The sequence below is a fragment of the Phalaenopsis equestris genome, unplaced genomic scaffold (genome assembly GCF_001263595.1).
Source record: "Phalaenopsis equestris unplaced genomic scaffold, ASM126359v1 Scaffold000511, whole genome shotgun sequence".
Taxonomy (NCBI): domain Eukaryota; kingdom Viridiplantae; phylum Streptophyta; class Magnoliopsida; order Asparagales; family Orchidaceae; genus Phalaenopsis; species Phalaenopsis equestris.
The window spans coordinates 832,840-860,119 of record NW_018164951.1 but is presented as its reverse complement, the minus strand read 5'-3'; the positions used below and the strand labels follow the sequence as shown (position 1 = coordinate 860,119).

General features: G+C 33.8%; 1 protein-coding gene across 1 annotated transcript; it reads right to left on the bottom strand.

Annotated features, from left to right (window-relative positions):
* Positions 1-8,874: 8,874 nt before the first annotated feature.
* On the bottom strand, positions 8,875-18,525 carry LOC110028414 (probable protein phosphatase 2C 34). Its single transcript, XM_020730246.1, has 5 exons — positions 17,883-18,525; positions 16,927-17,220; positions 15,745-15,862; positions 15,398-15,621; positions 8,875-9,359 (listed from the first exon to the last, which is right to left on the bottom strand). The coding sequence occupies exons 1-5, from the start codon at positions 18,123-18,125 to the stop codon at positions 9,138-9,140; spliced, it is 1,101 nt and encodes a 366-aa protein (XP_020585905.1). The 5' UTR covers positions 18,126-18,525; the 3' UTR covers positions 8,875-9,137.
* Between the last annotated feature and the right edge of the window lie 8,755 nt (positions 18,526-27,280).

The following is a 27,280-nucleotide window of genomic DNA, read 5'->3' as shown; positions in this document are numbered from 1 at the left end:
ACACACCCACGCGCACACACACACACACACACACACACACATTGGGAGTGCAGCCTAGCGTAAGCCCTCTTGGGTCACAGGTTCGATCCATATATATATATGTGTGTGTGTGTGTGTGTGTTCATATGTCTAACCACTTGATCCCGCACTGTAGAGCATATGCACTTAGGTTGGATCGAACCTGTGACCCAAGGGGGCTTACGCTAGGCTGCACTCCCAAAGAGTCACAACAAACGGTATATATATATGTGTGTGTGTGTGTGTGTGTGTGTGTGTGTGTGTGTGGGTGTGTGTGTGTGTGGGTGTGTGTGTTGGTGTGTGTGTCATCACACAATAGATGAGGGAATGAGATTATCAACCTACGTTTGAATGTTGTTCCACTCACAATCAAAGAGTTCAACACTGTACTTTTGGGGCAATTTTTACATGAAAATTAGATGAAGAAAAAAATCATTAGGTTGAATTCATCGTGACTTACCAAAGAGCAATTGAAACTACATTTGTGTTTATCCATTATTGTAGTGGAAAATGGCAATTTGGACATGTTGGCATTGAAGCTACGTTTAAATGAGATAAAACTCCTTTAAAAGTCACGCCTGTTGACAGAGAAGATCAGCTGTGATCTAAAACGGTGAAAAATTATCGTTTTTGCATAAAAATTTCAAGAGATGTTGCTTCACCAAATGAAAGTTTTTCCACGTGTTTGCATTCTTTGCAATGGAGTTCTTTCTCAACTGAAGCCTAATGATGGATATTGATTAGAGAGTTGGGTGACTACCAACGTTCGATGATTATGGATATTGCAAGATAATAGGTTTTAGAATACGAGTATTGGGCTATAAATAAGGTGCCATTTTAGATTTGCATATCTAAGTTGAGTATAACTTTAAAATGATCCAATATGAATATATAATCAATCTAAAATAGACACTTTTATTACATCAGGAAACTTTTTTAATTGAACTTGACTCAATCCTGAATTATATCCAACTTGATAAATACTTATGTTTTTTCTTATATAGTTTTTTTAATGTAAGTTATGATTGGTTAGTGTCACCCAAAAACAACATGATTATCCAAATTGAAAACAACTAAAAAAATAGAAAATTGTTAAATTTTCATATGAGGTTTTTTTATTAAAAAAAATAATTAAGTTTTTTTTCTTTAGATTGGCTTGAACTTGACCTGTCAATAATTAAGTTTTTTTTTCTTTAGATTGGCTTGAACTTGACCTGTCACAATATGAATTTAACTTGATTTCTTAAGTCACATAAGTTTACTTGAACTCAACCTAAATCTTACATGGGTTGACCTGAATCCAAATTTGTATTGTCAGCTTCAAGTTTAGCTTTTGTGTGGAGTTCAATATTGACACCCCTAGAGTAATGATAGACATATGATGGAGTTAAATGATTAGAGTCACGAGAAGGTGGAATCTGACATATGATGAAGGAGTTAAATGATTAGAGTCACGAGAAGGTGGAATCAATAATTGATGGCTACTAGGTAGCAAAATCTTCATGCGATGTGGCATTTGATGATGAAGATGGGCAATAGCCAATAAGTTTTTTGAAATTGGTTGAGATCAGTGCAATCATTTTCTTAAAAGAATGGGAGATTGAGAAAATGGATAAGCGATGAAGAAGTTTGGATGGAGGGAAAATTTGAATCAATTGGTTGTACGCCTAGAATTTGCACACCAACATGATTGCAAATATACATTAATCATTTCTTTTGAGCTATGGGAATTGATATGATCAATGTTAAAAAGAAGAATGATGTTGTCATACACATCTCAGGTGAAAGATTATATGATGTAATAATCAATGCCAACAAGAGTATGGCGAGACAATTTGACTATATTGTGTGAAGCCATTAAAACATAAGTTAAGTCTAACATCACGTGCATCCATAATAAATTCAGGATATGTGTGATCAAAATGTTTTCATGCTTCTCGATCTGTTAGATGACTCGTTGAATTAATTTTTATTGATATGCTACGATAACATGTCATATGTGGAGTAATACAAATAGAAGCAAATAGTCTTTGAATGCGTGGAAAAAGTGGTAGATGGAAGAGCTATTTGTATGGAACTTCCTTCTACCTGTTACATTTTTTTATTCTGAGATTTGAATATAAGAGAATGACAAAATCTACACTAAATCTATGTTACATTGAACTTAAAAAATAGCATGCCTCTATTTACAAAACAATCAATCTATTGTGATTTCAAACCTAACTTGGAGACCAACTTTTTTGTCCTACATAAGTCCTTTGGAATCAAAATTTCCTTTGGATTGGTCTCTTTTAATAATCTTGCAAACAGATTGAAGCACACTTGGGCATGTAAAACTTTGTTTTAGTTTTCAACATTTTTGAGAGCTAAAGATAACTCAAAATGGGATGTGCAACTTTCCCACGATGACCTTTGGGCTACGTTTAGTAATTCATAATACAGTCGAGCTTTGTGGCTTGGTGATTCTTCTTTCAATTGACTTGGATGATAAAGTCTTATTCGATCGAAAACTATTTCTTCAAATCTACTTGAGTCAAACTTAGGTTGAGGATCATTGTTCATCAGTATCAACACCAACGTTATCAATTCACCCAGAGCTCTCATCCAACATATGAGATCGACAAAATGTTTACATATCAGTATCAAATCAACTTATATTTAGGAGACTCGATCATCTTAAAAAGCAAGAATATGAAAAATAATTGAAAATGAAAGAACAATATCCAAGTCCAACTGATATCTAAAATCATCTAAAAAAAAAACCGATGATCCAAAGTAGTAGCAGTAACAATATCGAGGAGATAGCAAGTAAAATCCCAAATTCTAAAAGAAACCTAGCTAAGAGTAGAGAATCCTTAACGAAATCACACAGATAAAGAAAAAAAACGGAAGTATATAACACAAACTCTACAAAAATTAAAAGGAAGACAAAAGAATCTTTTGGTATTTATGTAAATGTCTCTTTATTTTAAAAAATAAAATCTTTGGTCTTGCATACTCCTAATGTAGATTTATATTAGAAAAAATCTCTGTTCCTTGGATACTTGAGGAGTAAAGCAAAATAGAAATAAAAAATATGAGGCAAAATTATAGTTAACTTTAAGATTTTTATTGATTTATTATTTATTTTACATACAATTATTCAATAGGTTTTTTTTTTTTAATTTGTGCAGCTTCATGTTAAAACAAAACATACATTTTTTTTTTGGGTTTTTACATGTGAAGGTGTTTATTGCATGTAAAGGCTCCAAAAAATTAAATTTACACGTGAAGCTTCTGTTACGGCATGGCTTCCCCACTCAGCCTGAAACACTCGCCTACATCCTCTCCCCTCCCTATCACAACGACTGGTAAATCCACTAAAAAAATGTCATTTTCTTATTTAAGATGATCCTAAAGATGAAGCAAATTCCTTTTTTTTATGTTTTGAAGTTTTTGTTGTGAAAAATGACGACAATAAAGTGAAAAATGGAACGAGAAAAATTGAACGGAGAAAAAAAAAACTAGAGCGACACACATATTTATGTGGTTCGGCAAATTTGCATACGTCCACGGAGCTGCAAAAGATTTTATTTTTTCAAGGAATTACAACGTCGAGCGCTTTGACGTTTACAAGAAAATATATATTTTCTTCTCTCCCTTCTTCTCTCTTTCTCTTTCTCTCTTTCTCTTTTAGCCTTCAAGAGGACTTGGCTTGGCCTTGTTTGGCTTGGCCCTTGGCATGACTTATGACATGCCATAAGAGACTATTTATAGAAACCAAGAGAGCGGTAGGTGGGAGGTAGGTGAGCGGTAAGTGGGAAGTGGTAGGTGAGCGGTAGGTGGGAAGGTAGGTGAGCGGTAGGGGGGATTCTTAATTAGTAAGCTAATTAAATTCGGTAGACCGGGTTTCCACATTACCCAGCAATTCTCCCACTTGGAGGCTAGGACACTGGCTGCATCATCTACTAGTTGTACCGACATTTTCTTCAAACATGATATCCTCAACATCTACAACTCAAAGCCCTGGTCTTTATGTCAGAAGACCAGCTGAAGTCGAGCATAACTTCAACTTCTCACGAGTAACACTCTAAGTTGACATATCATTGTCAACGTAGCCTTATATCACCAAGCTCTTTCTTGGGTTACTCTTGTATTTGCTTACAACTCATCATTGTCAACGTAGCCTTATATCACCAAACTCTTTCTTGGGTTACTCTTGTATTTGCTTACAACTCCCACTGCATGAGCAATATCTTGCCCCTACTAAAAGCCCTTTTCAACAAGTCCAGCCTTGTACCTCTTACTGCCACCAAACGCAATCTCACCCGGTACACCCACTTGCTGTGCAATGTCCTTTTCCTTGGTAGAAGTTGTGTCAGCTCCCAAGTCTGATTCCCTGACAGGGAATCCATCTCTTCCTTCTTGGTCAGCTCCCACTTGCTTGAATTCTCATTTTGCAAGACTTCTTCATAGCACTGTGGTTCTTCGTCATTTGTCTATGCATGGTCTGATTTTCTTGCCTTTGGCGCTCTGCCACTTTTCAGGAAATCGACATTCTTCTGCTTTCTCATAATGCACATCTGACTCATGTGTCAAGGCCTAAGTAAATTTGTAGTCATATATTGAGTGTCAGTTTTCTTACCCCGAGCTAATACTAATGCTCCTTTGGTAACCTTTCAGGTAGTATCTGAGAACACCACCGAATGACCACCATTATTGAGCTGCCCAACAAAGATGAGGTTTTTCTTCAACTCAGGATTGTGTCTGACCATTTGTAAAGTTCATTTGCTCTTATTAGGGAGTGCAATATCAATGTCTCTCATTCCCACCACATCCAGAGCTTTTCCATCAGCCAAATATACATTCCCAAAGTTACCTGCAACATAATTTCGCATTAACTTCCGACGGGAAGATTTATGGAAGGAAGCCCCTGAATCTAGTATACAGTCATCAACAGAACTGTGAACTGCCAGAAATAGTGCATCATGTATTTCTTCAGTTACAACATTAGCGTCATCTTCCTCCTTCTTCTTAGGATTCATGTAGTTCCTTTTTTATGTGGCTAGCCTTGTCACAATCCCAGCAAGTTATCTGTTGACCAGACTTTGATTTTGATCTTCCTCTGTTTGAGTTCCTGTCATGTGATCTCCCTCTGGAATCAACATTCAACGCAAAACTTGAACACGAGGTCTCGTCAGAATCCTTCCTACGCATCTCCTCAGCCAAAATCAAATCACTAATATCATCATATTTCAGCTTAGATTTACCTGTAGAACTACTAACTATCATTCTCATGGCTTCCCAACTATTTTACAATGAAAACAACAATATCAGCGCACGTATCTCATCATCAAAATCAATTTCAACAGACGACAATTGATTTGTGATAGTATTTAAATCATTTAGGTGTAGAGCAACAGACACATTCCGTCATCTTTAAGTTGAATAACTTTTTCATCAAATGTATCTTGTTATTCGTCGATGGCTTTTCATACATACTTGATAAAGCCGTCATGAGATCTGCAGTAGTAATCTCCTTGATGATGTTGTGGGCAACTGATCTCGACAGGGTTAATCGAATAACCCCCAGAGCCTGTCGATCCAACAGATTGATCCAACATATTTCATTCCGTCTTGTCCATCTTTTTTGACCGCTTTCCCAGTAACGGAAGATGAACTTTCTTCCCATAGAGGTAGTCATCTATATGCATCCTCTAGTAAGTAAAATCTGTGTCATTGAACTTCTTGATCCCCGATGTTATCACTTTGTCTTCATTCTTCGTTCTTCCTTAGATCCGAACCCAAGTCTTTGATACAAGTTGTTGTAAAAAATGACGACAATAAAGCAAAAAATAAAACTAGAAAAATTGCATGCAGGAAAAAAACCAGAGCGACACACAGATTTACGTGGTTCTGCAAATTTGCCTACGTCCACGGAGCTGTAGAAGATTTTATTTCTTCAAGGAATTACAACTTCGAGCGCCTTGACGTTTACAAGAAAATATATATTTTCTTCTCTCCCTTATTCTCTCTTTCTCTTTGTCTTTTAGCTCTCAAGAGGACTTGGCTTTGCCTTGCTTGGCTTGACCCTTGGCAGGGCTTATGACATGTCATAAGAGGTTATTTATAGAAACCAACAGAGCGGTAGGTGGGAGGTAAGTGAGCGGTAGGTGGGATGTGGTAGGGGAGCAGTAGGTGGAAAGGTGGGTGAACGATATGTGAGATTCTTAATTAGGAAGCTAATTAAATTCCGTGGACCGGATCTCCACATTACCCAACAGCTTTGAGGGCAGCGGTGACCCTCGGGGCGAGGACGCTGAGGGAGGCATGAAACATAGCGGTTGTGCTTACGGTGGAGAAGAGAGAATATTCGGGTTCAGAAGCAGCTGAAATTCTTCGCGGCTGCACCTAGGGCTGTCAAAACAGCTCCTTGTTCACGAACAGCTCGAGCTCGGCTCGTTAAGAAGTTTGTGTTCGGCTCGTTCGCTAAATTAATGAGTCGAACAAGAATAACATGAACAAAGATTTGTACGTTCGTGGTAGGCTCGTTTTGGCTCGAAATACTACTAATCAATTGAAAAATTTAATTGACTATGAAGCTATAATATATATCTTTGATGAATAATATTTTTTAAAATTTAATTGACTACAAAGCTTCAATTAAAATTATTAATGAAGAAAATAGAATAAAAATTATTAAATTAGATTTAGATGATGTTTTAAAATTTGCCTCAATCCTTAATATCTTATGACTACGTGATTAGGGTTGTAAAAATGACTATTTGTTCGTGAACGGCCTTTCCGGCTCGCAAAACAAACAAGCCAAACACGAACACACTTTTTAAGCTCGTAATATAAACGAGCCGGGCACGAGCTGAGTCTTGGCTCGCTCTTGTTCGGCTCCTTTACACCTCTAGCTGCACCTATAACTATTACTTTTAGTTCGAGCGATGAGCTTCAACCCGAGAAAGATTTCTCGGGCATTTATAGCTTTGAGTTTCTTGCTCGTGGAGCCGAGCTTCTAAAACGAACCAAGAAAGGTAACAAAAGACGCCAAGAAACTTTTCGGTGAAGTTTTCTTGTGCGAGTGTTTCATGCTGAGAGTGGAAGTCACGCCGTAACAAAAATCTTCACCTACAAATTTAGTTTTTCTGTGTCTTTACATGTAATAAGCATTATTTGAAGATCTCCATACAAAAAAACCCCCATTTTTTTTCCAAAATTATTTTTCAATGAAACCATATCCTAATTTAGAAATTGATACTAATTTGAGAGAAAATTAGTTCAGATATTCTGATGAATAATATTCTATTTCAAAATGGTTGAAAGTTTGGTTTTTTTTAAAAAAAAATTGTCAATAGTGTGGTTTTATTTTAAAAAATTTCTAACACCGAACCTTTTCTTTTAAAATGAAAAAAAGTGGATCTTTTGTAAAATAATGACCGACGCTATCTTTATTTTAAAAATTGTTGATGATGAGCCTATTGCTAAAATGTGGTTTAGGTAGCATGCCTGATGGTGACAGCAGCATACTTCATGACAAGATACACCAATACAGTGACGTCCTCATAGTTATCTACACTTGTCGCCATTGTTGCCATGGAGAAAACTCTGCAAGTCAATTTTTAGATCTCGCCAACATGATCCATTGCCGCCAAATCATAGAGTACAGATGGCCTTCATAAGAGCCAAGTTTATTAGATTCTAATCATGCTTGAGCTAGTTTTTAGAGGAATTTGATTTCAATAAGCATTTTGCGGAAACAAAAATTCATCCCTCAATGATATGGTTGTAAACGAGCCGAGCTTAAGCGAGCTCAGGCTTGGCTCGTGTTCGGCTCGTTCGAAATAGCTCGTGTTCGAAATCGGCTCGTGTTCAGAATAGAATTGGCTAATGAACAGTGTGTTCGTGTTCGGCTCGATTTAAATATTCCTGTTCGTGTTCGGCTCGAAATTGGCTCGTTAAAATTAAATTAAAAAAAATAGATGTAAAGAGTGAGATTCGAACCTGGACCAAATATATACAAAATAAGAGATTAACCGCATTACCACATGAAATGTTATGATTTAAATTTATATATAAATATATATAACATATTATTGAGAAACTGTTCGTGTTCGACTCGTTTATAATTTGAGCTTGAGGAACTGTTCGTGTTCGACTCGTTTATAATTCGAGCTTTAAAAATTTATTTGTGTTCGACTCGTTTACTTAACGAGCGAGCTGAACACGAGCTACTTAACGAGTCGAACACCACGAACAACGAGTTTTTTTGACAGCCTTACTTAGAATTCTTTTTTGACAGCCCTACTCATTGAGGCTAATTTCACTCAAAATGAATTTCAAACTGTATTCTTCAAATAAATTTATGACATGTATATTTAGTGAATCTAATGTAATATGAAGCATATAAAGCCACCCCTTTTTTTTTCTTTTTTTTTTTTACAATGACCATAGGTTCAAGCCATCCATCCAAGTTTAGTAGCCATCTATTGAATCCTTTAAATTTTCTCAAGAACCATGCATTGTGCAAAAAAGTTGTAATTAAATTGATAGAAAATACTACATTCTAAACCTATAATTGTACTAATATTCATTCTTTCAAAAAATATAAACAATATACGCATAGCTAAAAGTAAGAAACTTCAAGAATTAAATCAAAATTTATTTAAAAAAGCCCACTCTGTCTGACTCAAACTAACTCTTCTTTAATGATCCACTCTTTATATGTCTGACTCAAACTAAGTTGGTCGGCTATGTGTGTGGTCCTAGGTCGTCCTGAGTGGGTCTCATGGGACCACGTCACCTCTTCCGCCAACAACAATATATTAAATGTTAGTAAATAAATATCTAATTAAAGTAAATGTTGAAATGTTGAAAATAAATGTTGATCCACTCTTTAAATGTCTAAATGTCATTTACTTACTAACATTCATTTATTTACTAACATTTTGAAACATCAAATAGATGACTCGCCCTCTGCACCATTACAACAGAACAGAAAGTTTCACTGAGAGCCACTTTCGATATATTTCCCAACATTACAATTCAACTAATTACAAAACTGAACTTTAACGATTAGAAGATGCATATCAGCTTGATACAGGAAGCCATGATGCAGCACCTCTTGATCTCTGCTATGCCTTTCTGGGACTTGAAGGAATGGTGGAATAGATCGGCATAGGCTGCGAGGAATGGAAGAAGAGGCATACTGCTGAGCAGTCATCGACTGCGATGCCTCGCCTCTTACGCTTCCATGCATGAATGGCACATTTAACGAGCTGCCGGGCTGATTTTCTTCTATCTTTGGTTGATGATACAATCTCTATTGCCTCTTGGTTGGACATTACATCCCAAACCTGAAAGGAAACAATCCCAACCGAATGTTCTTTTGAGCAATTCCATTCTAAACAACTTCTAATCATGCTTGAAGAAAATCGAGTAAGCCTCATTTGAATCACAATAAAATTTTAAGAAAATAAAAAATTGAGGAAATTCATCGATTGCTAAGCAAATTCACATTTAAATAAAATGATATCGAGTAATTCTAATGACAAGTAGATGTCATGTGAGATTCAGAGCGACTAATTGGGGAGAATGTAAAACAGAGATGAAGGGTTAGATAGAGGTTGGGCTAAATATAGCAATTATTAAATCTATTTTCAGCTAAGGTTAGATAGAGGTTGGCCTAAATATAGCAATTATTAAATCTATTTTCAGCTAAAAAATGTATGCATCAAGGTCAATCACTTGAACTTTGGTTGATCATGGTACAAAACGGTCAGGACCGTTCGAGCCGCAAACTATAAGAACCATTCAATTTTAGCCAGATGATCATCCTTGATACTATTTGTTAGAATATCTAAAATAGAGAGGGGCCAAAGTTGACATAGAGATACAAACGCGGGAAGATTCATGCTGTAGTGTGAGTGGGTATTAATTTTCATTCCTTTGTAAAAATAAGAATTTTTAGAAGTTTACGTGCCCTCAATTTATCATTTTGCCCGATCCAAAAAATAAAGACTCAACTTTACCATCTGTTTATATTTTCCTAAAATTTTAGATTCAAGTATACTTTTATTTCCTTTTCATAAATTTAGTAACATTATCTTATTAGTTATTTGTACTTTTCTATATATATTAACTATATGCATATTTATCAATTTTATTATTATTATTATTATTATTTAATACCTTAAATTTTACCCGCCCTAAAAAAATGACCAGACCCGTCTCTTTCTATTCAATAATCCATAAATACAATGAAATACATATAGTTGAATTTCATGCAATTCCAAAGCTATCTGAATGGATAAAATTTGATACTGCAAACAGTATTATCGAGCTGCCTCCACCTACATTCAAGAGAAGATCCAAGCGTTGCACCAATACTATGGATGAGAGTAGAACATGTAACATTAGAATTTGTAGTTTATGCACAAAAATAAAGCACAATAAATCTACATGCCCGCATAACCAATAAAATAATAAGTCTAATTTATTTAGTCTGCTTTTTGAACTTTCTTTACTTTGTTAGTGAAACTCTCACGTACTAATAAATAGTCTACGTGAAGATATCATGGCCAATGAGTGACATGGTCAACAATGGGTCGGTAATACTTGTCACCATCCCCTTAGCTTTGTTAGATTCTAGTTTTAAATGTGCTCCTATGATTATCTCATGAAATAAAGTTTTATTCCTAATTATTTTATAACAAAACTTATTTGATCTATGATATTCTTGTAGTGTTTTAAAGTTTTTAGTGATATCAGAATCTTTTTCTTTCATAATTTTTTTGTATTAAATTTCTTTCATATTTTGCATTAGATGAGCATATATATATATATATATATATATATATATTAGTTTTCACACGCTAGTTAGCATGTAATTTGTGTCAAGTTTCTTGTGAGCATATTGATTACGTACTTTGCTAGTGCATTCATCAGTCTTTAGAGGATTATTTTCATGCATGTAATTTAATTTCTTTTATTGAAAAAAAATTATCTATTTAGTTTCCATGATTCATATGATAAATGACTAGTATTTTACATACAGGTATCATGGCTAAGAAAAGACTAGACATCACCGTGGACAACGGGGAGACAATGAGAAGGCTCGCCACCAGCAGATATACATCCTAACATTATTGTTTTATGTGGCTCGCATCTAGTTACACATTCCGACGCATTCATTTTATAAAACTTTATCAACTTTGATAGAATGACTTTATTTATATTCTATATTATTAGAGCACAATTCTAAAAGCAACATCATATTTGGTCATAGTTCGGGAGTGGCAGATCACGTGTCCCTAATTCATAAAGGGTCTACGTTAGGTTGATTTGGATTGTATCAGACATCTACATTATATCAAGCTTCATCATCATTTGTTTTGTGTATTTGTGAAGTGATTGTCGTCTAACGTGAACCCATTTCATCTTCCTGTGAGCAACATGACTGTTACGCTACAGGATATTGGGATGTTACTTGTTGTGTTCATCGACAGACCAATGATCAATCAGAATATAGTGAGGGTTGGGCGCAGGTGAATTTCATGGTCTGATTGTTGCAAAAAACTTCTAGATGATCATCTTAAAGTAGGTCTCCTATATCACACCCTACTGATCGAGAGTAAACATCAACTGTTAGGAGGGTCAAGCACAAAAACGTACATGCATGCCTCTCAAATGACTGCAATGAACTTCTAGTCATGATTCTTATATTAAGGTAGAAAATATTATGTTTCAGAGGCACATTCGTGTGTACATCTTATTCATATTATGTTATTTTCTACTGTTTGTTGGATGCAAGATCCATTATATTTATCGTTAATGGAGAATCTTGAAATTTTTTTTTAAGTTACTCATTGGGTGGTGCAGTATTATCCCGTCAATATAGATAACTGAAATTTGTTATGAAATCAAGTCGGATGTCATGATGTCTACACTTTCTACCAATTTTGAGCTGGGAGCATCTACATGTTAGCGACCAACATTTCATGTGTCATACCCTCAGTCCTTGGAAAGGAAAAGCCTCAAATTCCGATACACATTGTCTGATTTTAAATAAAAAGTAATATTGTTGTTTATTTACTTAAAGTCAAATAATAGGTGAAATAAGCATTCCGTGCAAAAAAACTTATAACCAACATAAAAGTGTAGAAATGAGCTTAACGGGTTATTTGAAAGTTGCGTTAGTACAATCTTAAATGTAAATATAATATTTTATTTGTTTCACTCTTGTAGATACATAACAAATTCAGTTAGGAGTTTAGTGTCCAAATTATATGGGTGGTGCCTTATAATCACCAAATATTGATACGAGCGGCTAATATATGCACTACAAAAAAGGAAATTTAGCGAGCATGTGTTCCATTAAGTGGAGAAGAGTTGAGTGACACTTGATAGCATCATGAGACAGTTTGGTAAGGTTTAGCTAATAAAGGTTAATTTCACATATATAAATGGTAGAGGAAAGCTAGATATGAATTGGATTGACTATTATCAAAATTATAAATAAATGTGGGAGAATAGACATTCTTTCTCAATCCACTATGATAATATGAACATTGATGTGAGTAAAACACATAGATAGTATATACGTTGGTATAGATATTGGGTTTCTTTGTACTTGCTATAAGCTCCAACTTAAGCTCCCACGCAAGACTAATGATCCAAAAGCACTAGATGAAAGAATTTTGGTATTAAAATACATATTATCAAATGTTTAAGTTATGAATTAATGCTAATAAGTTTAATTTGTTTGTAGCGTCATCATTTCTTAAAAGCAGAGTTTCTTCAACCATCATTTAGGAGATATGATGACAACCCAATTCAATAAATGATATATGCATTTGATGGTTTCTGAGATAAGTTCGTTTACATGTACATATTATACATAGTCGTTACAAAGCAGAGAGCATTGCAGGGCATCCATTCGCATCAGGCATTAAATTCTCTAGCAGTTATCAATGTTGTAACAGTTTCTCTTATTGATTCCAGTCCATCAACCGTCCATAACACAGATTGATTGCAAGATGCACACTCATTCATTAATATACAGTGACTCTAATCACAGTAGTAAGTGTCATGTATATATCACATTATCAAAGCTTACTCTCACTTTGAATGAGTGGTGCAACTTTCTCACTTAGATCACCCTATAATGAGCAATTTTGGATGTTTCCCCCAATTCCACCTCAATAATCATCATTCATGACACAAACTGATTAAATGTCATAAACACAATAATTTAAGAAACAAAATCAATAACACCATTTAAGAGATCGGCCAGTTCATGCACTTAAACATTGCACAATGAGTATTGATCTAATACCTCCAAGAAGAATAGTTTTAAATGTCTCCCTTGATTTTTTGATTATTTTTATGGGCAATCGTGGATGTCTCCCCCAATTTTGGATGCTGACATGCTTAAGTATTTCAGGTTGCTTTAATTTCGTAAGCACAATGTCGCACTCCATCATCTTTAAGAATAACTGACAAGCTAACCATGGGAAAGAAAGATTCTAGAGAATATCAGAACGTAAAGAGAAATCCAAGAAACTCTAGAAGATTCCACGATATTCTAGAAAAAAACTAGAAAGAAGGAGAATATTCCAAAGAATTCTATAAGGTTCCACATAATTCCAGAAATATGCTAAAAGAAGCAAGTTTCAAGAGAACTCTAGATTATTCTGGAAAGTTCTAGAAGCATGTATATGTAAAGAACAATGTAGAACTATCTAGAAGATAATATATTCTAATGTAATATAGAAAGTTCCCTTAAGCTTGGGGACTATAAATAGAAGTCCCTCCCTCTCATTTGAATCCATCCAAGAACTATCTTCCCATGCATTCAAGTGTTGTAATCACACTTTCTTAGTGAAATGTTTCTTTCTTCAATATTTCTCTCTACTCTTCTTCCTATAGTGTTTTTTGCTTACAAGTCCAAGCATTGTGAGGGTTGGGCTAATTTAATGCCAAGAAAGAGTAACCACACAATTGAATTGAGATAAGTTAGTTCGTGATAGTAGGCTGCAAAAAAGTCATCTGAAATGGTTTATTAAAAAAATTATTCTGACAAAATCGTCAAGTAGTTGGGTGACTTTGCCAATGTGGCATAGTTGCCTTGCCACATGGCGATTTTGTCAATTTATACATATTTTAAATTTTTTTATTTAAAATATTAAATTTTTTAAAATGTTATTTTTAAATTTTTTCATAACATAAAAATATATCATAATTTGGATCAGAAGTACTCCAAAAAAATTCTAAAATTTTGCCTCAAACAAACTATTTGTATTTACATTCTGTATGATCATCAAAGAGGGATGGAACTCTGCATGATCTGACGCTCTTTTCTAAATTGAGCGGTTTGATGAAATTATATGAAGACTGAGAAGTTTCATCCGATGATTTCCAGGTCTAGAGTGTTTTAAGTTGGCTGATAATCTAAATTAGACTAGTTTCAATATTATCTGAATATGAGCTACCAAAAATCACTCAATTATGAATTACGACACGAGCTAAATTTAAATTGAAATAAATCCCTCATTTATTCAATATCTATTCTTAGCATACTAGCATAAGAAAATATAATTTTTTTTATGGCATCTTTGTATATCAATAAACACTGTGTGATTTCATTTTTACTCTTAGAATTATAGGTTTAATTTTGATGTAAACGATGTAAAAGATTGTGCAGAGTGCCGTCAATATTTATTTGAGTGAGCCTAATTAACTCAATTAGGTTTATTTTTAATAGATGCAACAAAAGGACTTTGGATCTTTATACTTTGTTTATGAATTTTTATTAATCAATGGAATGCACAAGTTGTTTTGGTTAAAAAAAAGTATGGATTTAGTACTTTTTGATTATTTGTGGCAAATATCAGCAAATTTTTTTAATAAATATGTTTTATTTTAATGTTTTTGTAATGTATCGTAGTCACCTCATCTAGTTGTTATCCTATAATTTTTTTGGCAATTGTTGGGGTGTGGCATATGACTTAATACATCGATATCCTGAAAAGCAAAAGTTGATGTATACTTAACCCAAAACCAGTTTTTATTGATCACATAGCTTTCCTACACAAATTTATTAAAATATTACTGTTAATTTTATGAACAAACTCACTCATTTTCATTGTTCCAACTCTGATAACTCATGCGTTAAAAGTTTTCTACAAGTACAACAAACAAAATCTCATCCACACTGCTATGCACCATATCTATTTTATGATACATATAGCAGTCAAATGAAGATTAAATCATATAATAAATAAATAATTCATTTGCTGCAAATGAGAAAATTACTAAAATTAACTACAACATCAAACTGGGCAGAACAAAATAGCAAATATGACTCAAGCATCTTAAAAAATAAATTACTTACACCATCCGTGGCAAGCACAATAAACTGATCTCTTCCAGATATAAGCCTTTGAGTCACCTCAGGAACAGAGATAACCCCAAAGTCCTTAACGCAATAGTCTCCAAATGCTCTCGACATAGCCAGCCCAGGCATTTCTGCATTAGGCAGCCATATCCTATGCACACCAGGTTCATCTCGTAAGCAGAACACGCGGCCATTACAGTGCTTAATGCGTTCAGCTTCCTCTACAAAGACAGTGCTGATACATTAGTTATTAGTAGCAGTAAGTCTAAATTTTTGTTTAATTGATTATAAAAAACTATTTTTTAAAGACTTAAATCAATGATTTGGAGAAGGTGAAGACTTACGAGGTAAATTAGGCTTGAAATCAACAGTAAGTTGGACGGGAACCAAGCGGCCATCATCAGCTCTAGTGGCCATAACAGCACGGGAGTCCCCAACATTAGCTATCACTAAGAGTTGGCCCTATAGAAATTTTGACACCCACAAATGCTGATCAGGTTCTGTTAGAATATTTCTAGGGAAGTTATATTATTTCAGTAGTGAAATTTATAATGGATAAAGCAATGTATAGGCATCGGCATGCTTTGAGAATTATACTAAAGGAATGGAAGGAGAGTTTATTTAGAGTTTTTATTTTTTGTAGCTTCTAGAAGTCATTATAATAAGTCAGCTCTTTTAAGGGTTAAACTTGAAGAGCCAAAAGATTATCCAAGATTAGAAATAAAATGTGTATAGAAAAATAACAGAAAAGCATGAATGAAATCGAAATGGATTTATTTTTGAAAAAATACATCATTTTCCAACTAAGATGAGTCCTTTGAAAAAGAAAATAATGAAACATACCAGGGTATATTATCTCCTACTTAAAACTGATAAAAAAATACTTGTATATACTTTCCCCACCCGGCAACCCCACACCACACACACACTATAATAAATGCAGGCTGATGTTTTAAACTTCATATCTATAATAAATGAAATCAATACCACAGCCAATCAAGAACTTCAACACCGAATATAAAATTTTGATAAATATAAGGCATTACCATGAACATTGAACCTTCAAACTAGGTTAGCTAGCTGTTGAACCTTCAAACTTTTTGCTGCCTGAATTGCTAATCTACGTTGCTAATCTTTATATTAGTAAAGTTGAAAGCTTTATCAAATTTAATTCTTGTCTCACGAATTCCACACAACTTTATGTAGTAGCAATGCATCCACATGGCAGCCCAGGGTATTTATTGAAATGCAAATTATAACTATTAAAAAATTTAACAGGTACTCTTATCTAAAAGGACCTTCAATTTAGAAGTTTTCGTTTAGATTCATCCTGATACAGAAAAATAATTCATTTACACTCACGCATGGCAGGAAACAGAGAAGCTGGGGCAATAAATGCATAATGATTAATCAATGCAAAAAAATAATAATAAATACACACACATAAATAACATACATAAAGATTGTCAGGCACAGTAAAAGCTATAAATTGAAAAATAGAATCATATATTTAATTTAATCCCAACCTGTTTGACAATAGAGAGAGCAGTGGTGCCACTATTGAAGGAATCTAGCTTGGGATCTTCTTCAAGCTCCTTATCTATCGCAGCACAAGATCTTATAAATGACTCCTTCCACATTTCAGAATGGCAAGTGATTGGACAATTATCATCAAGGGAGCTCAAAGCAAGAGTTTTCTGCCAGTTGCAGAGCAGAGATGCAGGAAGGGACCTCCGGACCTTTCTAGCCACGTGGTGCCCCCAAGCGCCATGTCCATCAAATATCCCACAGAATATCATGTCTTCTTGAGATCCAAATTCCTGAAAATCAAATTGAAAAATCACACAAATATACTTTAGAGAAATGTTTCATCTAAAAGCAAACTTAAGAAATCAAACTTCATGCAAACTAATGATCAAATTTGACAAGCTGAGCTCACAAAATCGGGTAACTTTTATAATTCCAGTAGAATACTGAGCTATGTGGTTTAATTATTCGCGAGCAATTACAATTTGCAAATGGTGCTGTAGGGTTGCATTAAAGGATGGGCTCGAGATGGAATCATGGAAGCTTCAAAAACCAGCTCAAAGTAAACTTTGAAGATTCATGTTTGCTCTTAAAAGAACAAAGAAAAGGAACTCGTGGAACTTTAAAATCACCAAGTGAATCAGAGATTCCAAATTGTCAGCCAGCAAGAAATTCAACGCCAAAATAGCATAAAAACTCACAAATAAAATCCAGAGGTGAAATCAACAAGAAGAATAAATGAAAGAAGCGATTCCAAAATCGATAAAAATAACATATTAAAATTTTTTTCTGCATTTTAGTAAAAAAAAAACAAAAAAATTGAACTATACCTTCGTTTCCCGGTCGAATTAAGAGTGAAGAAGCAACAATATAAACTCAAATTGGAATCAGACAAGCAAAAAACAGATAGAACCCAACTCCTCATAAGATTTAACGAAGAAGAACAGAGTACAACCTCACAAACAATAGAACAGTCCTGATTAATCCCCTTCTCCCCTCTCCGAGAGCAAGCCGCCGCGAAGCTATTCGATCTTTCCCCACAAACCGTTCCCGAATTCTTCAGAATCAAATTATTCTTCCTTGCCTCCATCAACAGCGCATCCGCCACATCTCTTCCCTCCTCCACCACCTCCCCCCACCCTCTACCGGAATAAAGACCCCTCGCCCACCCATTTATCAACGAAAATAGATCCTTCATGACGCCACCACCTCAAAGCAATCTAAAAAAACCCTAGAAAGCTAAAAACCTCTCCATCTCATCTTCACCCCAGGAAAACAAGAAGAAGAATAAGAAGAAAGAGGAGTAGAAGCACTTGGTTTGGAGTGAACCAAATAGTAATCTGAGGATTAAAGTAAGAACACTATCTCCGCCATGCGAGCTGGTTTTCTTTCGCCGGGACCTACTTCCTCCATGGTCGTCACTTAGTCCACCGTAGTAGCGACGATTGCAAATTACTATATAACCGAGGTGCTCGAATCCACTGGTCGCGATCTCGGATTCATCTCTGTAATGAGATAAACCGTAGCGGAATCATGAGTAGTTAATTTAGGTGGGGTAACGGGCAGCAGATTTCCGACATGGGTCAGCCGCCAGCGTGACGGGAGAGAGGCAGTATTTTTTTTTGGCGGGGAATTTACATATTATAGATTTGAGAAAATATTGTATAATCTGTCCAATAATACGAGTGAATATTTCTCATTTATTATTTATGTGTTATTGTGTGTTATTCATATGTTATTGTGTATTATTCATGTATTATTGATATGTTATTTTATTACTATAACACCGAAAATAATATTATTATTATTCATGTATTATTGATATATTATTTTATTACTATAACACCGAAAATAATATTATTGACATGTTGTTATGTTATTATACTACTTTAAATATTCTCAGAACACAATAACACGTGAATAACATATAATAATATTACGGAATAACTCTGGGGAATATTCACCTATGCTACCATACTGATTGTTTTCCGTCACCTCTACATGACGTGATTTTATTAAACTTCGTACGTAACTTTACACGCGGAGTCCTGATGCAATATTTATACACTTTTTTCTATATATATGGAAAGTTGAATTTCTATATTCCACCTTTTTATATGTAGAAATAGTTGAATTTATATATGGGTGGGAATGTTTTCATGAATTTTGATATTTTAGTGAGAATTTGCAAAATGATTGAAAAGATTGGTTGATTTGTAAATAGAAAGTTTTGGGTGGTCTATATGTCATTGCCCCTAAAATAAATCAAATACTATATTACAATCAAATTTTTATGAAATAGTTTTAAAATAAGTGTTTGAATGTGCAAACCACATTGATTAAAAATAAACAAATTAATTAAAATATTTTTTTCGAAAACATAAAATAAATTTAATATTTAGAGGATAAACAAAAATTAATTTGCATTCAATTTAAAATAAATTTAAGGATTTTGAAAAGTATAAATTAAAAGTTTGATTGGATAAGGATGGTTAAAAGAACGGCGCATTTATTTTTTACTCATAATTAAAAAAACTATTAAAGCATACATATTTAACGCATAAACTTCTATATTTACATACATGACATTCAAAATTTTAATATTATATCTAATATATATTTTTTAAGTGAAATAAATCTCTTATTTATGAATTAAGGATATTAAAATATTATAACTATTAATGTGTGTGAAAATCTATAGAGGTAGTGAAATAAATTAAAGTCTCAACATAATATGAGATCCAACAAAAATAAAATTAAAAGAAAATAGTGGAAGGAGACGCTATGATTTCTCGTCGAAAATCCTAGAAAAGGAAAAGTCAATGGGGTTTAGCATAGTCTAAGTGATTTGCTATGTAATCATAAATATATAGACTCACTCTTCTCATGAATTAGATAAAATAGAATTAGAAAGTTGATGTACAATAATATTTTAGAATTGATAGTCGTAAAGGGTTATAAAAGTTATAGTTGATTGCTATGGAGTTTGTAGTTCGTTGTCAATACGGTGGTTGGAGCATCAGCTTATTGTTAAGGTCATAATTGAAAGTTGTGGCAGTAGTTGGTCATGTATGTCTTGGGTGGTAGATTCAGGTGCTTCTGTTGGAAATATCGGTCGTAGGAGGAAGTTGCATGAGCTATGGACCACGTAGACTGTAGATTATTGCAAATGTCATAGTGGTGAGCTGCAATAACTTTCGTAGGTCTCTGAGGCCTAAGTTGTGAGTTGCATAAGATGTGAACAACATAGGTCGTAGTGATGAGATGTAATTAGGAGTGTGGATGAGTCGAGTAGAGCTCGAGCAATGACAAGCTCAAGCTCATCTTGTCTATCAAATTGTGTGCTTGATCTCAAATTGAGCTCGAATGACAAGATCAAGCTTTGATCGTAGTGGTACCAGTAAACTTACAAGCTCGACCTAAAAATTCAATTTTTGCAGGAGCTCACCGGAGAATGTATTGGTGGGTGAAGGAGGACAATGATGCAGCGATAATTCACCAAAAAATGCATCAGAATGATTAGCGGTAGGACAATCAAGTAGATTAACGAGCCAATGATCTGAGCTGTGATAAGCTCAATCTCAAGCTCATTTAATAAATGAGCTCGAGTTTGAGCTCGATCTTGAGCTTGTTGCTCGATATGTGTGGCTTGTGAGCTCGTTAACCAACTGTGCTCGAGCCGATTTGGCTCATTTACACCCCCTAACTACAATAACGTCAATGGGTTGAAGAAACTAGAGTTTGGAGCTATATGAGTTGTGAACCATGCATGGTGTAGTTGGAAACATAAGCCACAGTTGTGATATGCAATAACATCTATAGGTCATAGAGGTTATAGTTTATAGCTGTATGAATTGTGAGCCACGTAAACATTAGTTGGTCACATAGGTCTTTATGGTGAGATGTAATAACATCTACAAATCACATAGGCCGAAATTAGGAGTTGCATGAGCTGTGAGTCATGTATGTCGTTGTTGGTCACATAAGTCTTTGTGGTGAGATGCAATAATGTGTTCTGCATGAGTTGTGAGTCGTGTTGGTCGTAGTTGGTTGCATAAGCCATAGTGGGGGCTATAGTAGTGTTAGTTGGTTGCCGAGGCCAAAGTAAGGGGCTTCAATTGCAGTGAACCAGATAATTTGTAGGCCATAATGGGAGTTGTAAGGATAAAACTTCTGAAGTTCAAAGAAGGGTTGTACGTCATAATGAGAGTTGTAAGGAGAAAACTTCAGGATTTCGGAGAAAGTCACCATATTATGAGTAAGACGGTTGTAAGCAATTATTACAGGGATTTACACTATCTTCAGGGTGCGTCGTTACAATCTTTGGGGTGAATTGTCGCACCATTTTTAGGGTGCATCATTACACCGTAGTCAAGTTGCAAAATTAGAGCGTCTTCAGAATGCATTGTTATAACGTCTTTAGGGTGCATCATTTCACCGTCTTTAGGATGCAGTGTTACACTGTTTTTAGGTTGTGTTGTTGCATCATTGGTTTCATCCATATCAGTAAGGAGGGGGTGCCCGATAAGCGATGGTCAAATGTGGTCGGCGATTGCGGGAGCAATAAATGTTTGTCGAGTCTTTGATTCATAACAATACTGGAATTTGATTCATTTTTCTCCTAGTCTAGCTCGAGCTCTAGGTTTCTCTCATCAGTCCTTTCATGCAGGGTTCAACCTCTACTTATATAGTCTAGAAGTGGTTTTTCTTCAAATAAGAAAGAAACATGTATCACTCCATCAGACAACCTCAAGAGATTTCATTGATTGGATGTCATTTTGAGGACATTTAAGCGCCTAACAACGTCAACATTGAGTGATCTTGTGCTCGTTTGAGTCATCTTGGTTATAAGCTTATCAGATTTGGAAGCCACTGAAGGCTCTAAAGTGGTTTAATGGTTTTATCCAAGCTTGATTTGACTATAATTTGATCAATTTTAGTGTCATTATGTTTGGCTCTTTAAATCGTTCAATTTCACTCTAAGATTCTGAATGACTTTTTAATTTAAGTTTAAATATTTTTATTAAAAATTTATATTGAAATTTCCGTTATATCGCAGAGCTTTGTATTGATACCTAGCAAATATAAATATAAGATTTTATTTGCTATATATATAATTTTAGTTTGGAGTTATATGGAGGAGTATGATTCACGGTCTGTGTCGTGGTTGCTGACAGGTGTCATAAAGAAGGACGGCTGTCACCGCCGAGCTGTCCATATTGTGATTTGGGCAAAGTCATGTGCAAAGAGGCCAAAGAAAAAAACAAATAAAGGTCGATAAGATGGCAGGTCCTTAGAATTTGAAAGGTGTTTTACAGAAGGAATAATTCTGAAGTTTTTTTTATTAAGAAACCTTTTAAGAAATAGAAGATTTAAGAGTAATGTGGGATAATTTTATCTTTTATTTTATTTATATTTTAATTTGAAGAAAATGAATTCGATTAAGATGTGATTAATTTTATAGTACTTAAAATATTTAAATTTTATTTTGAGTTTCATTAAAAAATAGATAAATTCATATTTTAAAGCAAAAATAAAAATAAATAAAAAGCACATCAAATAAATATATTTATAAAAAAAATTGATCTCAAAGCAGCTCTTAAAAGCTCTTAATTAATGATATTTTCTTAGAGTATTGATTGATAATGATGAAATTTTGTATATTTCGGTAAAAGGCCTCAATGGGTACCTAAAATTTCTATCCTACAGCTCTTAAATAATGATATTTTCTTAGAGTATTGATTGATAACGACGAAATTTTGTATATTTCGGCAAAAGGCCTCAATGGGTACCTAAAATTTCTATCCTAATAACTAAATGAGTTAATGATATGTTGGTAGGGCTCTAAGTGAACCAATGCACTTGATGAACAATTCAAACTTGGCTCTGTAATATCTGATAATGTTTGTTCAAATTAGTGGTTGAATAAGTTTGAAGGCCTTTCAATAAATTGGAGCTTAAATGAATCAAGTTTGAACATAGTCATGCTTATGAACAAATTCTTTTGTTGTTCAACAAGTAAAATGCTCAATAATTATAACAAATTGTATTTAAATAAATTTTAATTAATTCATTGTACATAAAAAATGTGTTTGCACTGATCTTAAAGAGATTTAATGTTCAAAAAGAGAAGAGTAAGATGGAGGGAGAGACACTGATAAAAGATCATGAGCCATGCTTGACCGAATGACAAAGTCATGCACTTCAAACCAAATAGACCAAAACCGACTGAGCCACGAGGCAGACAAGAAAATGACCATGTGATACAAGCATAAGCTATCCGAATGTAAAAAAGGCAGGAGAACATCTAAGCCATCTACAACAGAAAAGCTAACTCTATGCAATATCCTATCACCCACTAAAGCTAATCCAAAGAAAGACCTAGTTTTGTAAAGTATCTCTGATGATCCCATGGGGACCCCCGAAAGTTTCCTCACTAGGGATCAAAGATAGTCAACTAAGCTGGATCAACCGACCAAGTAGACCCCGTCGACCCAAATTCAACTAAACTTAGCTGATCGAAATGGAGCCAGTTAGACTATAAGCCAACACTTACAAAATATCAGAAATGCCCTATGATGAACCCCTTCAAAACAAGGGTAAAAATATAATGTCTTTATTATTTTATCTACTCTATAAATAAATAAAATAATTCATGAAGAAACATGATTGAATTCCATTCATTACTGTTCATCTCCCTCTTTGACTCTCTTTCTCTTTTTATTCTTGTTTACACTATATTTATTGTGTTTCATTCACAGACAATCTAAGATTCAACATTTATGATTAAAGTACGTTGAACCAAATCAAACGATCTTGGATGGGACGTGTGTTGAATTGTCAATCCCAACAAGCACCAAAAGCTATTTTGTTGACACTCTGAGCTGATAATGGAGAAAAAACATTCATGTAGTTGATCTCACTTAGTGGGAAAAAAACTTCTTCTTCTCGTAAATTCAAGAAAATTTGTTTGATGATTGTAGCAAATTTATAGTCAAATGAAATGTATAAATGAGAAAAATTTAATGACACCAAAAAAAAGTCTACTCCGAGTTCAAATTATAAACTCAAATTAGACACTCAGAACAATAGTAGAAGCATCAAAGTATCAAAATAAGAGCTAAACAATATTTAAATTTGACATACTTATATTTAAATAGAGCAGTTTATCGAGAGGAATCCAATGAGCTTAAAATCATTCAATCCTGAAGTTATTATGGTACTTGAATACTGAAAAAATGATCAATAACTAAAAGAATCAACACAGACCACCTAATAAAGAATTTTTGGATTCATATGATAAATAGGACCTCATTTTTAATATAAAAGAGAAATAAACTAATTTTTAAATTCACATAGTTGAAGAAAGCTTAAAGCCAAGGATCACCAACAATAATCACTAATGACTATTAATATGTATTGTAGCCCAAGTAAACAAGTGCCAAACTCCATGACACTTTCCCTATTTAGAGCTTTTCATGTAAAAACTATGATATTTTATGTGCTCTTTGTTATTTCTGCATGTCAAAATCTTTTATGCGCTCCTTGTAGAATCTCATGAGATCTTTACTTCATATACTCATATTTTATTAAAATTAAATAATTAATTTAGAGTTTATTTAAGATCAATTTTTTTGTAATTTTAGTTTTATTTTTTTAAAAAAATTTGATTTATTGTAAAATTTGCATTTTTTGTTTTAAAAAATTAATAAATCAACTTATTTTTAAAAATACTCAATATGTTTTATTTTAAGTCAAAATAATAATAAAAAAAGAAAATATAGAAAAAAAATATAAAAATATAAAAAGAAAAAAAATAATCCCAAACATTAATTATTAAAAATTATTTTTAAGAGGTTAACATTCCGATTAACTACATTGAAAAGGCATTGCCAAAAGTGAGGAGAAGAAGTCATATCGAAATCAATTAGATAATTGTAATTTTTTTCTTAGCATCTATTTGGGACAGTTGCAGCTTATTGAATAATGTGCTGATAAGCTGATTAAAAATAATATGCTGATAAGTTAGGTGTTGTGACTATTACTAATTTTTATTTTTTTTGGAAAAACCAAACTACAGCCAGAAAACTGTCACCTCTCCTAAATAGGTGCGGGGTGAAAAAACTATTTTTCAGCGTTTTTAAAACGCATAAGCTATCAAAACACAGTTTACCCAAACAGGTCAAGTGTGTTTTCAAAACGAAACCGCACCAAATAAGCTGTCCCAAACGGGTCCTTAATTTGTTAAGCTGCATAATTCTGGCGTTTTATACTCCCTAATTTAAAAATACTTTTTACAAATTCTAGAAAATTTTCTTATAAATATAACCTTAGAGATGTTTTCGGATAATTATTTTATATTTTTGTTTTTTTAATCATAAAAATGAAATATATTTGATACCTCAAATAAGAGTTATGTATCTTATCGGCCAATTTATGCAATGATCTTGATGGTAGCTAGTGGCATAGGTTGAGTAGGGGATGAAAATGGCTGTGATTTTTCATTTTAAATAATAAAAAATTTTAAATAAATATAAAAAACTATTTTCTTATTTTAGAAGTAAAATAATTTATTTTTGTAGAACAAAATTGATTAAAAAATATAAAAATATATTGTTTAAAAATGAAATAAATACTGTCGAAAAACCCTTTCTATTTGGAGCCTCGTTCATGCAAGCAGCTTTTCCACGCTGCCAAACGCATGCTAGACTGCTCATTTGGGAAAAATTATTGTATTAAAACACTCAGATGCAAATTTGTATGAGATGTTCAATTAAAATTGGTTATATATTAGGATGACTCTAATATTTTAAAAAAACAACCAACTAGTGTATTTCAGTAGGGTTCACATTTTGATGTGACCAATTTTAATTGGACACCGGATACAAATTTACATCAGGTGTTCTGATGCAATAATTTCTCCGAAAATCCACAATTAAATTTGTAAGAAAAATGATAGTATAGATGAAAATCTACCAATAAATATGAATGCAAGCATATATAGAACAAGTTCACAAAAAATTATTAAAGAAACATATTACAATGCTCATATATTTTTCATTCTATAGAAAAAAAAAAACAAATATGTGCTTAGAAATATCAACACCAAATGTCATTTACACATACGTTTCGTAAAGAGCAAGCTGTTCAACTACAATAATGAATACATATGAAAATTAAGAGCACAAAAAATTTCATAGAAGAAACAATAAACATAGAGGTATGCAACAGTGTACTATTAAAATAAAAAACGCATAAATGAGAAAACTTCAGCGAAAAATTGCAGCAAATCGAGACGCCAAACAGAGGGAGGGGAGTGGAACCAGATTTCAATCCTAATGATACGGGTGACAAAGGAGGACAATGGCTATGGTATATGTGATAATAGAGAGTGGAATTATCGGAAATCCGAAGGGGCAGCAACGTAAAAAGCACCTCGCAACGTAGCTCCAGTCGTACAACGCCCTCTCCCCCCTTCCGTTTTCGACCTATTGCGGCCCTTGACGAGCAAAACGAGTGAAATAAAAGGATTTTTAAACTCGACTTCCCAGGTTACGTAATGTAAAAGTTTAAAAATGGGTCATAAAAGACAAAAATTTTTCTGTCCAGACACCTGACGTATCTCTAGGTGCAACGCAGTGTATTCCTGAGTCAAATATATGCTTAGAAATCCCAACACAAAATGTTGTTTACACATACGTTTCGTAAAGAGCAAGCTATTCAACTACAATAATGAATACATATGAAAATTAAGAGCACAAAAAATTTCATAGAAGAAACAATAAACACGGAGGTATGCAACAGTGTACTATTAAAATAAAAAACGCATAAATGAGAAAACTTCAGCGAAAAGTTGCAGCAAATCGAGACGCCAAACAGAGGGAGGGGAGTGGAACCAGATTTCAATCCTAATGATACGGGTGACAAAGGAGGACAATGGCTATGGTATATGTGATAATAGAGAGTGGAATTATCGGAAATCCGAAGGGGCAGCAACGTAAAAAGCACCTCGCAACGTAGCTCCAGTCGTACAACGCCCTCTCCCCCCTTCCGTTTTCGACCTATTGCGGCCCTTGACGAGCAAAACGAGTGAAATAAAAGGATTTTTAAACTCGACTTCGCAGGTTACGTAATGTAAAAGTTTAAAAATTGGTCATAAAAGGTAAAAATTTTTCTGTCCAGACAACTAACGTATCTCTAGGTGCAACGCAGTGTATTCCTGAGTTATTTTCATGTTATTTCTGGGTTATTTTTAATAATCCCGAAATAACCAAGAAATAACCCGCGGTCTTTATTTTTGGGTTATTTCGGGATTATTGAAAATAACTCAGAAATAACATGAAAATAACTCAA

What these genes read in the sequence shown, in the direction of transcription:
- LOC110028414 (XM_020730246.1), bottom strand. Translation starts at nt 18,125, where the DNA reads ATGAAGGATCTATTTTCGTTGATAAATGGGTGGGCGAGGGGTCTTTAT. An exon ending in ACTGTTCTATTGTTTGTGAG is followed by an intron (nt 17,221 to 17,882) that starts GTTGTACTCTGT and finishes TTTGATTTTCAG; the next exon opens with GAATTTGGATCTCAAGAAGA. An exon ending in TTGTGCTTGCCACGGATGGT is followed by an intron (nt 9,360 to 15,397) that starts GTAAGTAATTTA and finishes GTTTCCTTTCAG; the next exon opens with GTTTGGGATGTAATGTCCAA.